General features: G+C 34.8%; 1 protein-coding gene across 1 annotated transcript in view; it reads right to left on the bottom strand.

The window, feature by feature from the left end:
* Positions 1 to 6,536: 6,536 nt before the first annotated feature.
* The window catches only part of NAF1 (nuclear assembly factor 1 ribonucleoprotein), a 37,980-nt gene continuing 30,754 nt past the window's right edge, over positions 6,537 to 13,762 (bottom strand). The window contains exons 7-8 of the mRNA XM_012735598.3: positions 11,316 to 11,418; positions 6,537 to 7,125 (exon numbers count right to left, since the gene is read on the bottom strand). Coding sequence (XP_012591052.1) covers positions 6,671 to 7,125; positions 11,316 to 11,418 — 558 coding nt within the window. The 3' untranslated portion in view covers positions 6,537 to 6,670. The remainder of the gene's footprint in view (positions 7,126 to 11,315; positions 11,419 to 13,762) is intronic.

Genomic DNA, 13,762 nt, shown 5'->3' with positions numbered 1-13,762 from the left:
ACTGAACAGCACCTAAGTGGTCACATAGGTACTGCAGTAATAGGGTATTGGGCGGGGGGAGGGGGGCGGGTATATGCATATATAATGAGTGAGATGCGTACCATCTGGGGGATGGTCATGCTGGAGACTCAGACTTGTGGGGGGAGGGGGGAATGGGCATTTATTGAAACCTTAAAATCTGTACCCCCATAATATGCTGAAATAAAAAAAAATCCTAAAAAAAAAAAAAAAAACTCAATAATGGAAAGTTGTATAAAAAACCCATAGAAAGCATCGAAACTAAACATATTGTCTTAAAATTTATAATGTAAATTTATAAAATTAAATCCAAATACTAAACATTATTGGAAGAAAATACATATGAATGACACATTATATCTGAGAGTCTATGTATCCCAAAATCAGTCTGATTATTATCTTAAGAAAAGTATCCTTATGTTTATACACTAACCTGGGGATTTTAAATACCACTTCTTCATATTTATTAAATAGCTCAAAATTATAGTAAACTAGAATTCAGATTCTACTCAGTTTTATTCATCAAATTGCCTGAATTTCTTTTTAATGTACTTGGTTGGTGTTCACCAGCTCTAAGCAAGCAACAAAAAAGTAGCACAAAAAGGAGGGGCGGGTAGAGGAGAGTGACAAATCACAATGTATTTGGGAAAAGAGGAAGAGAATGAGAAAGCATTCTATATTCCTCATTGCCCCCAAATAATGGAGACTTTTATACACAGGCACTGTGCCAATGCTTGTTACTTTCATCTTCCCTATGTCTCATTAGTAAATATTGATATCATAATTTAAGGTCGACTACTAATCATTTATCTACATAGAGGCAATGGATACATTTTGGTATTTATATGTAGGACTTAACTACATAGCTTTTAAAAAATGTTCCGCTGTGGTTTGAATGTCTGTTCCTTCCAAAACTCACATTGAAATTAAATTGCCCTTGTATTAAGAGGCGGGACCTTAAGAGGTGATTAGACCATGAGGGCTCCACCCTCATGGGTGGGATTGGTACCATTATAAAAGGGCGAGTTTGGCTCCCCATAGTTCTCTCTCACCTTCTCACATTCACCATGTGATGATGCAGCAAGAAGGCCCTCACCAGATGCTACACCTTGATCTTGGACTTCCCCAGCCTCCAGAACTGTGAGCCAGTGTATTTCTATTCATTATAAATTACCTAGTCTGTACTATTCTGTTATAGTAGCACAAAATAAACGAAGACATGTCCTGTAATAAGTTCTGAAACTTCATTCTATTCCAGGTTCCAACTAGATGGTCTTAACCCAGTTCCTCCAATATCTATTTCTAATAAGTAAAGAAATCATCCAATTACCATAGACCTCACTATCTTTTCTAAAAAAAAGAAAGGAAGGAGAGAAACAGTTATTCATTTTAATAAAAGAAATATATTAGCTTAGGCAGTGATTTATTTGCATGCCACTGTAGACATGCAAAGGCATTATCCATATGCAATCATGTGAATGCCAACCTACATTAATTTATTATAGGAAAAGGCTAAAATAAAGAATTCTCTATTTGAAGTAAGGAACTATGTGAGTAGAATATTTTAAGTATTTACCTTTATACTGGCTAAGTATTTAAAGATCTAGGGCCACATGATTTTAAAAGAAGCAACATAAGATTAAGTTGGGAATGATGATAGGTGCAGTATTTCTTTCTTACAATAAAGAGCTAGTTAGTGACTTAGTCCATTTGTGTTGCCATAGCAAAATACAACAGATTGCATAATTTTTAAACAATGTAAATTTATGTCTCACAGTTCTGGAGGCTGGGAAGTCCAAGATCAAAGTAACAGGAGGTTTGGTGTCTGGCGAGGGCTAAATCTGCTTCCAAGATGGTGCCTCATTGTTGCATCCTCCCAAGGGGAGGAGCACTGGGTCCCCACATAGTCAAAGGATTGAAGAGCAAGAGACCTAAGCCAGTTCTCTAGCCCTTTCATAAGGTACTAATCCATTCTTGAGTACAGAGCTCCCATGACTTAAGTACCTCCCAAAAGGCCCGCCTCTTAATACCACCATAATGGAGATTAAATTTTAACACATACATTTTTGAAAAGACACATTCGAACCATAGCAGTTGGGTTCCTTCTTTTAAACTCCAAAGATAGATGTCATTGACAAAATACTCCACTGACAGCCAAGTGAGATGCTAAGGATACAATTTAAGTAGCTACATTTTTCTCTTCTCCTTGTCACCAAGACCTACAACTTCACTGCTGCCACAAACAGTACTCCCCAAGTTCCAGATGAACCGCCAAGAGGTTGGAGCCGTATATTGCCCCTTAAATACCTGCAGACTATCTCCTGAAATTAACCACCTGAAGTACCTTTTAAAAATAGTTTTCTAGATCTGTCTCATACCTATGGAATTCATAACTGGAGGTAAAGTCTAATAATGTGCACTTTTAATAAACTATCCAAGTGATTTCTAGGTAGCCCAAAGTCTCAAAAATACTGAATTAAGCACATTCATCTCTTGGTGTCTATGGAGATTGGTTCCAGGACTCCCACTGATATCGAAATCTACAGATGCTCAAGACCCTGATACAAAATGGTGTGGAATTTGCATATAACTAGTGTCTATCCTCCTGTATACTTTAAATCATCTCTAGATTACTTATAATACCTACTACAATGTAAATGTTATATGGTTTGTATTATTTAGGGAATAATGAAAAAAATGTGCATGTTCAGTACAGGCACAATCATCCATTTTCTATTTTTCCAAATATTTTCAGTCCACAGTTGGTTGAATCCACACATGCAGAACCCACAGATCCAGAGGGCCGACTCTATAGAAAGGCAGGCAAATTGGACTGAAGTGGTAAAGATATCAACTTAATTGAAATGAGGGATCAAATAGTATAATTTAATTCTATGTTTCTTTGGATATTAAATATCCACTGTCAAACAGCATTACAGGCATACATTGTTTTACTGTCCCTCACTTTATTATGATTTGCAGATGCTGCAGTTTTACAAATGGAAAATCTGTGGCAACCCTATGTCTAGAGCAAGTCCCATGTGCTCATTTCCTATATGTGTCACATTTTGCTAATTCATACTATATTTCAAACTTTTTCATTATTATCATATCTATTTTGGTGACCTGTGATCAGTAATCTTTGATGTTTCTCTTGTAATTGTGACAGAGTGCCACCAACCACAACCATACAAGACCACGAACTCCACTGATAAATGTGTGTATATTGATTTCTCCACCAATGGCCATTCCTGTCTCCCTCATTCTTCTCAAGCCTCCCTATTCCATGAAGAACAATATTGAAATTAGGCCAATGAATAACCCTGTAATGTCCTCTGAGTGCTCAAGTGAAAGAGTCAAACATCTCTGACTTTAAATCAAATGCTAGAAATGATTAAGCTTAGTAAGTGCACCATGTCGAAAGCTAAAATAGGCTGAGTGGTAGGCCTCTTGAGGCAGTTAGCCAAGTTGTGAAGGCAAAGGAAAAATTCTTGAAGGAAATTAAAAGTGCTACTCCAGTGAACACACAAATGAGAAGAAAGCGAAACAGCCTTCTTGCTGACATGGAGAAAATTTGAGTGGTCTGATAAAAGATCAAATCAGTCACAACACCCCCTCTTAAGCCAACATCTAATCCAGAACCAGGCTCTAACTCTCTTCAATTCCATAAAGGCTGAGAAAGACGAGGAAGCTGCAGAAGAAAAGTTGGAAGCTAGCAGAGGCATAAGGTTTAAGCAAAGAAGCTGTTTCCATAACATTAAAATGCAAGGTGAAACAGCAAGTGCTGATGCAGAAGCTGCAGTAAGTTATCCAGATTTAGCTAAGATCATTGATGAAGGTGGCTACACTAAAAAAAACAGATTTTCAGGGTAGAAAAAATAGCCTTCTATTTAAATGCCATCTTAGACTTTCACAGCTAGAGAAGAAAAGTCAATGCTAGCTTCAAAGTTTCAAAAGCCAGGCTGATTCTCTTGTAGCTAAGGTAGCTGGTGACTTTAAGCTGAAGCCAATCCTTATTTACCATTCCAAAAATCCTACAGCCTTTAGAATTATGCTAAATCAACTTTGTGCTCTATAAATGGAAGAAGAAAGCCTAGATGACAGCACATGTTTACAAAATGGTATACTAAATATTTTAAGTCCACTGTTCAGAAAAAAAAAAGATTCCTTTCAAAATATTACAGATCAATGACAATGTACCTGGTCACTTGAGAGCTCTGATGGAGGTGTACAGATTAATGTCGTTTTCATGCCTGGTAACAAAACATCCACTCTGCAGCTCATAGATCAAGGAGTTGTTTTGTTTTCAAGTTTTATTATTTAAGAACTATTAATACATTTCATAAGGATATAGCTACCACAGAGATTCCTCTGATGGATCTGGGCAAAGTAAATTGAACACCTGGAAAGAATTTACCATCCTAGATGTCATTAAGAACATTCATGATTCATAGGAGGTCAAAATATCAACATTAACAAGAGTTTGGAAAAAGCTGACTCCAACCATCATGGATGATTTTTGAGGGTTTCGAGAACTTCAGTGAAGTAACTGCAGGTGTAGAAGAAAAAACAAGAGAACTGTAAGTAGAAGTGGAGTCCAAAGATATGACTGAGTTGCTGCAATCTCATGATAAAACTTGAGCCCATGAGGAATAAAGAAAGGGATTTCTTGAAATGGAATCTACTCCTGGTGAAGATGCTGTGAACATTGTTGAAATGACAACAAAGGGTTTAGAATATTATGAGGATTGATTCCAATTCTGAAAGAAGTTCCACTGTGAAGTAAAATGCTATCTAATAGTATCACTCGCTGCAGAGAAATCTCTCATGAAAGGAAGAGTTCATCGATGTGACAAACTTCACTGTTGTCCCATTTTAAGAAATCGCCACAGCTGCCCCAACCTTCAGCAGCCACTATCTTGATCAATCAGCAGCCATCATCATTGAGCCAAGACCATCTATCAGCAAAAAGCTTACCACACACTGAAGGCTCAGATGATCATTAGCATTTTTTAGCAATAAAGACTTTTTAAGTAAAAGTATGTACTTTTTTTAGACACAATGCTATTTAACACTTAATAGACTACAGTAAAGTATAAAGATAACTTTTACATGCACTGGGAAACCAAAAAATTCATGTGACTCACTTTATTGTGATAATTGCTTTACTGTGGTAGTCTAGAACAAGATCTGCAGTATCTCTAAGGTATGCCTATATCTAAGGTACAGAAACTTGATTTTTTAAAAATGCCACGGTGATTAGAACAGTTTAATGACTTACCATAACATCTTATTCTTCCCATTCTTGTAGAAAAAGATTTAGGGTTTTTCTTTTAGTGGTTTTAGATATTATCTCATCTCTTACAATATTCTACCAATCAGAAAAAGACTGTGCCATACCCTATGAAGGTAATTCTTAAAGAGAGTTACAAAAACATTCCATAAAAGAATAATGAATCAAGTACTTACATGATAAATTCAAGGTATACCAAGGCAGAGCCTCTCAAATTGTGTACTAAGAATTCTGCAGACTCCTCAGCTCAAGGGGAGGTGAAGTGAGGCCTCAGTGCAACCAGAGTTCATGGCCTTGTGCTAAGTGGTCTCCAGATTACCCCAAGGTGCCATATAAACATTATTTTCTAAGTATGTCAAGGAATGAAAGACTGGGAAGGAAAGTACTAATCTGAGAATTAGGAGAACTAGGTTCAACTCCTCTCCATCTCACTACCTGAATAACCGTAGTTAAATTGCTTAACCATTTTGGAACCCTTAGTTAAGCTCCTCATTTATTAAATGAGAACTAGTTTAGAGTATTTTGAAGGCCTCTTCTAGTTCTAAAACTCCATTAATTTCCCTTACAGTGACACTTCATGGTGTAAATTAATAGTCACTATTCATTTAATTAAAAACTCTAAATTCATTCAGTCATTCAATATATTTATTAAGCTCCTAGTCTGTGCTGGGCATGTGAGAATCTGGGAAACAGATATGGAAGACATAATCACTATATACATCTTATTATGAATAAATCCTTGCATCCCTTTAAAGGGGTTAAATAGTAAAACCTTCTGAACAGTGCCCAAATAATGGAAATCTGCAAAAATAATAGAAATTTGCTTATGCATAATGAATAAACATTTACTTTAGTTAAGTCAGAGTTTCTGACAATATATAAAGATTTCATCCTCTACACTCTTCACCTGCTTTAAAAAATCAGGGTTATTTAAATTTACTGGTAATTGCATTTATAATCAAAATCAATTTCCAAAGTATAAATTTATAAAAATACTTTATTTTAAAGACTCTCAACAGGACTTCAACATCTTATTTCCAGATTTACCAAGAAAATCAATGTGTACAATATATTTTAATCCATGATGAAACTTGTTCCATATCCATCATTATACATATTGTTTAACTGGGTGGAAGAAGGCATGGAGGCAAAGTTTTAATTAAATATTACATAATTGAATTTTCTCCCAAGAATTTGATTGACAAAGACTACAAATACATATCAATTTAAACTGAAGGAATCATTTAATATTTTACAGTATTTCTAAAAATCTAGCTCCATAATCACTTTTTCTTTAAAAAAAAAATCCTTAGCATATAATGTGAAAGTCCACATTTTTCTAGAAGTACATACATTCACCTAATAGTAATGTCCAAAATGAGAAGAATTACTGTCTCCAGAGGAGGGTGGAGGAGGCAGTGGGGGAGGGGGTGGGGGTGGCGGTAGGGAGTATGGTAAGTTAAGCAATGGATGAGGTGCCATGGTTGCTGCACCCCAACCCATGTTTACAGATGGGGGTGGGGGTGGTGGGGGTGGGGGCAGTGAAAAATTGTGCATGTCAAACATCGGAGGAGGAAAGGGGTATTGTGGTATAATAGGATTATCTTGTCTCTGAGGCGGAAATCTTGAAGTCTCCTGAGATACCGTGTGTTCTGAGTTATAAAACTGCTGGGGTGGAGGCCTACCATGGCAAGATCGAGGGTATCTACCCCTGCAAAATCCTCGTGTGAATTCTCTGTTGCGATAGCCTTTGGAATGCTCTGAAGCAGAGCTATGAGCATTCCAATTCTGATGTACTTCAGCAAAATCTTCACCTTTGAGCGGGAGAAAGAAAAGCATAAAAACAAAAATAAGGTCAATATATTAAAAAGCACTGTTTGAAATTTCAATAATGCCTTTTAACTTCCAGTGTATCTTATGGCAAGTTAAAAAATAAGGCTTGAAACGGTCAATTTTAAATGAATTGAAAAGGCAAAACTTAAAGCCAAAGGATCAGGAAAGAAAAGGCCCAGTAAGAGAGAAAACAATAGACAGTAGACAATATCTGCTCTACTCCAGCCAAATACCACAAAAGTAACTGTGGCACCATCCTACCCACATTCTCAAAGGCTGAGTAGGGAACCCTACTCAGACTTCTACCCTTGACAGGCAGCAATGAAGGACTTGAGCCCAGGGTAGTGTCAAGAGCAGGTTGAGCAGAACACCATTAACAAGGCCTCCTACAATGTCAGTAGAGACCACATGGGGAGCCCGGACCTCCATCTCCACTGGCAGCAACACCACTGTACTTCCTCCTTGTGCACTGGCGTGATGCCAGAGAAGACTGAATGAAAACAGGATTTTCATCTCTGCCCAATGGTGAGAAGGCCATCATCCTCCATTGGTGGACTCCACATGGAAAGCAGTGACAAGATACTCCTGTCCCTGCCAGGCACAAGCAAAGACCTGGTGGGGAGTCAGAACTTCTACCCTCACTCAGCAGAAATGAGGCAGCCCTTGGCCTCAGGTATTAACAAGATCTAAGAAGAAAACCTGGACTTTAATCTACCCTCTTCCTTCCCCTGCCAGAGTGATATTTAACAAAAACAACCAAACAAAAAAGCTGAAACATAAGATTTACATAAGATCAACAGCCTTGTAACATAATTTCCAATATATCTAGGTTTCAATCAAAAACCACTCATCATAAAGAGAACCAGGAAGATTTCACACTCAATGAAAAAGGAAAATCAACAGAAGTCAACACAAATATGTTAGAAGTAAGAAAAGGAGATTAAAGCACTAATAAAAATGCATTGACAAGCAATTATGAACATGCTAAACAGATTAAAAATAGAAAAAGTCTCAGCCAAAAATTAGAAGGTATAAAACAAAGAAAAAAATAAAATGTTAGGACTAAATATTTTATAATAATCAAAATAAAAAACTCAATGGAATAATTACTGAAGGAGAAGAACAAAGTTGGAGAATTGAGACTACTTGACTGCAAGACTTATTATAAAGCTATAGTAATAAGTACAGTGTCATATTGGTAAAAGAGAGACAAATAGATCAGGGATAGAACAGAGAGCTCAAAAATAGACCTGCATAAATGTAATCAACTGATCTTTAAGAGTAAAGGCAATATCATGGAGCAAAAGTAGTCTTTCAAAAAAAATGGTGCTGGAACAACTTGTCAGCCACATGTAAAAAAATAAATCTAGATAGACACAGACCTTAATGCCCTTTACCAGAATGTGAAATGGATCACAGACATAAATGTAAAATGAAGAATTATAAAACTCCTAGAAGATGACATAGGAGAAAATTTAGATGACTATGAGTTGATGATGACTTCTTAGACAGGACACCAAAGGCATGATACATGCATAGAAGTACCAATAAACACCAAAGAGGATATAAAGATAGTAAATAAGCATAAGAAAAGATACTCTGCCTCATATATCATTAGGGTAATGCACATTAAAACAATGAGATATCACTACACACCTATTAGAATTGCCAAAATCCCAAACACTGACACCACCATATACTGCTAAGAATGTGACACAACAGGTACTCTTGCTGGCAGGAATGCAAAATGGTACAGCCACTTTGGAAGACAGTTTGGTAGTCTCCTCCAAAACTAAATTTACTCTTACCATGCAATAGAGCAATCCTGCTCCTTGCTATTTACCCAAATGAGTTGAAAACATGTTTACACAAACACTTGGATGTTTTTATCAACTTTACTCATAATTGCCAAAACTTGGAAGCTATCAGGATGTCCTTGAGTCAGTGAATGGATAAACTGTGGTACAACCAGACAATGGAATAACATTAAGTGCTAAAAAGGAATGAGCTATCAAGCCATGAAAAGACATGGAGGAACCTTAAATGCATATTACTAATGGTAATAATTAATATTGGAAGGTGAGTGGAAAGGACACGGAGCTGATTTTGGGGGCAGTGAAACTATTCTGTATGACAGCATGATGGTAGACACGTCACACACATTTGTCCAAACCCATAAAATGTACAATACAAAGAGTGAACTCTAATGTGAATAAAGGACTTTGGGTGATTATGATGTATCAGTGTAAGTTCATCAACTATAACAAATGTACCACTTTAGTGAATAATGTTGACAATGAGGGAGGCTATGCAACATTTATGGGGGGAGAGGGTGTGAGGGTGTAAGGTATATCTATATTTCACTTAGTTTTGTTGTAAACTTAAAACTGCTCTGAAAAAAGTCTAAAAAAAAAAAAACGTCAATGAAGAGCTCAAAAAAAGAATGAAGGGAACAGAGGAGAAAAATCAGATATAACAATGGAAAATACCCACAGAAAATAAATTGGAAAAAATGTACAGGATTTGTATTCTGACAACTACAAACTACTACTAAAAGAAATCAAAGATCTAAATAAATAAAGATGGATATGATGCTCATGAAATATATGACTAAAAACAGTTGTCAATTCTCTCCAAGTTAATACACAGGTCTATCATAATTCCTATCAAAACCCTAGCAAGACTTTTTGTTGATATAAAGAAGATTTTGAAATTTATATCAAAAGGCAAAGGATTATTTTGAAAAAGAGAAATAAAATAGGAGGTATCACTCTACCCAATTTCCAGACTTTATAGCTATAATAATCAAGACCGTTGATACAGACACATAGAGCAATGAAACAGAATAGAGAACACAGAAATAGATCAACACAAATACAGCCGGCTGATTTTTCTTAAAGGTTGAAAAGAAATTCATTGCAGGAACTACAGCTTTTCAAATTGTGTAGGAACAATTAGAAATTCATAAACAAAAGAATAAACACTGACCTAAACCTCACATTCTATACAAAATTTAACTTAAAATGAATCATGAACATAAAATATAAAACAGAAGACTATGAAATTTTTAGGGAAAAAAAATAGGGGAAAGTCTTCCTAGGGTGAAGCAAAAAGATCTCAGACTCCATAAAAGAAAAACCTTATAACTTGGTCTTCCTCAAAACTAAAAACTTTTGTCTGCAAAAATCCCTCTTAAGAGGATGAAGAGACAAGCTATAGACTAGAAGAAATTACAAACAAACCATACATCTGACAGAAAGCTAGTATCAAAAATACATTTTTTAAAATTCTCCTAACTCAACAGTAAAAAAAGAGAAATACAATTAAAAAATGAACACATATATAACTGAAGAGGATATATAAATGCACACCATGAAACACTACTCTGCAATAAAAAGGAACTATTGATACATACAACATTCTGGGTGGATCTCTAGAAAATTAGTCTCAGTGGCAAAAGCCAATCCCTAATGGTAACCTATTGTATGACTTCATTTTTTTAACATTCTTGATATGACAAAATATATTATAGAAATGGACAACAGAATAATGGTAGCCATGAATTAAGGAGGGGTGAGAGGTAGGTAAGTGGCTGTGACTATAAAAAGGTAACATGAGAGAGCTCTCTGGTGATGGAACTGTTGTATATCTTGATTGTACAATGTCGATAACCTAGTTAAGATAATATACTACAAAGTTTTTAAAGATGTTGCCACTAGGGGAAAATGGGTAAAGGACATACATCATCTCTCCTATTATTTCTTACAACTGTATATGAATTTACAATTATCTCAACAAGTTTTTAAAAAGAAAAAGGGAATGCATGTTAAAAAAAATAGTGATTTAGGTGTTAATTAAGTACCATATTATAAAATTCTAAAAATGGTAGCAAATAGGTTTCTTACGAAAAAAGTACTGACAAGCATAAGTGACTCTAACAAGGCTTAGTTTGTCTGTAACCACTGGAAGCCACTTTTACATCCTTAAGCTCATAAAAGTACTACTGAATATTCCTTGTGACTCTCTTCCACCACATCCCATGCTGCATAATCCTCTGATGCCAGGAGGTAAACGGAGAGAACACAGATGTTTCCTTCAGTTTTATTATTGATGAACTTACACAGATGTAAATGAAGATAAAGAATAATTTCATATATTTGCATGTACTCACTTGACTCATTAAATTCAGATCTGAGTTTTTTCCGGCCTTGAATCTGAGATTTTTTCTTCTGTTTGGCTTCTTTTTCTTTTTCATCATCACTGAAATCCAAGGCCTTGCAGAGGAAAGTTTACAGAATTATGTTACATAGATTTGCCAATTCAACAGTACATATAATACTTGCAGGTGAGGAGAATAAGCCTATTATTAAATCGCTGACCCTGAAAAAAAGTTTCCCTTTTGGATAGTTAATATTTTCTGCATCTGGATTAATTGGACATGGGATTGACAGAAAAATAATGTATTTTTGATAAATGCCTAAAGACATTTAATTAACACAGATCTGTAATCAAGATTAGTACTCAAGGTTTTGTTTTTTGTTTGTTTTTTAAATTCCTAGAAAGTCTCACACAGGTTAACTTTAAAATGCCAATCTTTAACAACCTTCAGATATGGGTATTCGCTAACTAGAAGTCTGACTTCCAACTTACACTTAAGATTTATCATAGTGTCAGCTGCCAAAGGAAGGAATAGTCAGGACTAAGCAAATTACATACATTATCAGATCAATATAAAAACAGAATGTTCTATGATTCATTCATTCAAACCGTACACATATCCATTTTATATGCCAGGCACTGTTCTAAACACTTCACAGAATTCACTTTTTATAGGTTTACAGTGGTAAGTATTTTAATATAATTTTGGGTACACAATAAGGACTATAAATAAACAATATAAACAAAGAAAGGGTTTAAAAAATCATGGGGATGCTATTTAGATAGAACCACAGGAAAAGGCTTGTATAAGCAGAGGCATGCATGACCTGACTTCTAAGAGGAAATTATTTAAAATTACGAGTGGTAAAATGCACCCATAATTAAGATTTAGGATTCACTGTTATAGTACACACACAAAAAAAACAAGACTGCCATGATTTCTTATAATTCAGGCATTTTATTAATATTCTATTAACACTATAAAACAGATACTATGTTTCATATGAAAGTATATGAAAGCAGGCTTACTATGTATGCATGGGTACAAATTTAAAGAGAAGACATAAAATGTATATGAAAGTCTTTGTAGAGAATTTTTAGTATGGCCTTGCTAAAAATACATTCTATCAAATCATCCATGAACCAGGAAACCATATACCTCAGAATCTATAATCAAATTTGAAAATCAACCAATTTTAGTACTTTCAAATGCATGACTCTTTAATTCTAATCTTAATGTCCTAAGATTTTAGGACATTAGGACGTTAAATCTAGTATCTGACAGACATTAGAAAGTATTGAAATCAGACATAAGACATTTCTTTCTTTGAATGAGTAAACAGATAAACCAACAATACAACAAACAAGTCCTACAACTTAGTGCTCTGGAAACACGGTGCTGGACAAAGAGAAAGAAAGTAAAGGAAGACTTTTGGGTATGGATAACCAAAGATAAACATCTAATGGTGAGTTAACTATGAAAATAAGGGAAAGAAAATTTTCAGGGAGTGGGAATGATATGTGAAGAGACATGAAAGAAAAGTTAATAAATAACCTTACTGTGCCATTTTAAATAACTGGACATCATCTTAAGAGCAGGAGGAAGGAACTAAAGGATTTTAATTGGGAATAGTTTAGAGAGATTAGTAATATTCTGCTATTACTTCCTAAAATCAGAGAAAAATTCACAATTTTCTTGTATACAAATTAATTCAAATTTGCATTCATTAAATACATTTATTCAACCATACATTGCCTACTGGTATGTTAAAAATGGATATAAAGATGAATAAGATGCATTCTTAATTACTTTTTAGGTTCTTTATACAAGCCTAATGTTTTTATAGCACATAATTTCTCCCATTGTCTTTATGTAAGCTTCCTATTTTCATAGTGCTTTTTCTTTCAGTTTTAACCCCACAAATTCCAAATTCTAACCTATTATGAATACTAGGTAATAATTTTAGACTACAAAAGTTTATCAAAAAGTATTACAAAATTAAATCCCAACATATGTCATGATCCAGTCAGCTACCTGGAAAAAACAAATATGATGAAGCGCACAATATTTAATTTTGTAACTAACCTAAGCAAACCAATTTTATAAATGATTAACATTATCATAATTATAACTAATACTTAGGTCTAAAACAACATTAATGTATTAGAATACTTAGTTGTTACAACAGCTATGTTACAACATCTTTATGACCTTCTAAACACATTAAAAATACATACTTTTATCAGTAAGATGCTCTAAACATAACTGAGAATGTTAAATGAGTATTTGGAGCCTTAATGGAAATCACATAGATATACGGCATCACTTAGAAAACATAATCTCACTTCAATGTGGATACTAAGTTATTATTATAGGCTCCATTCACTAGTTAAGTGACTCATACCTGCATAAAACCCTGTAAGTGGGCATAAACCTGATTCATGCTTCAGCAAAACAAT

This window comes from Microcebus murinus, chromosome 15 (genome assembly GCF_040939455.1).
Source record: "Microcebus murinus isolate Inina chromosome 15, M.murinus_Inina_mat1.0, whole genome shotgun sequence".
Taxonomy (NCBI): domain Eukaryota; kingdom Metazoa; phylum Chordata; class Mammalia; order Primates; family Cheirogaleidae; genus Microcebus; species Microcebus murinus.
This window is presented reverse-complemented; position numbering and strand designations above follow the sequence as displayed.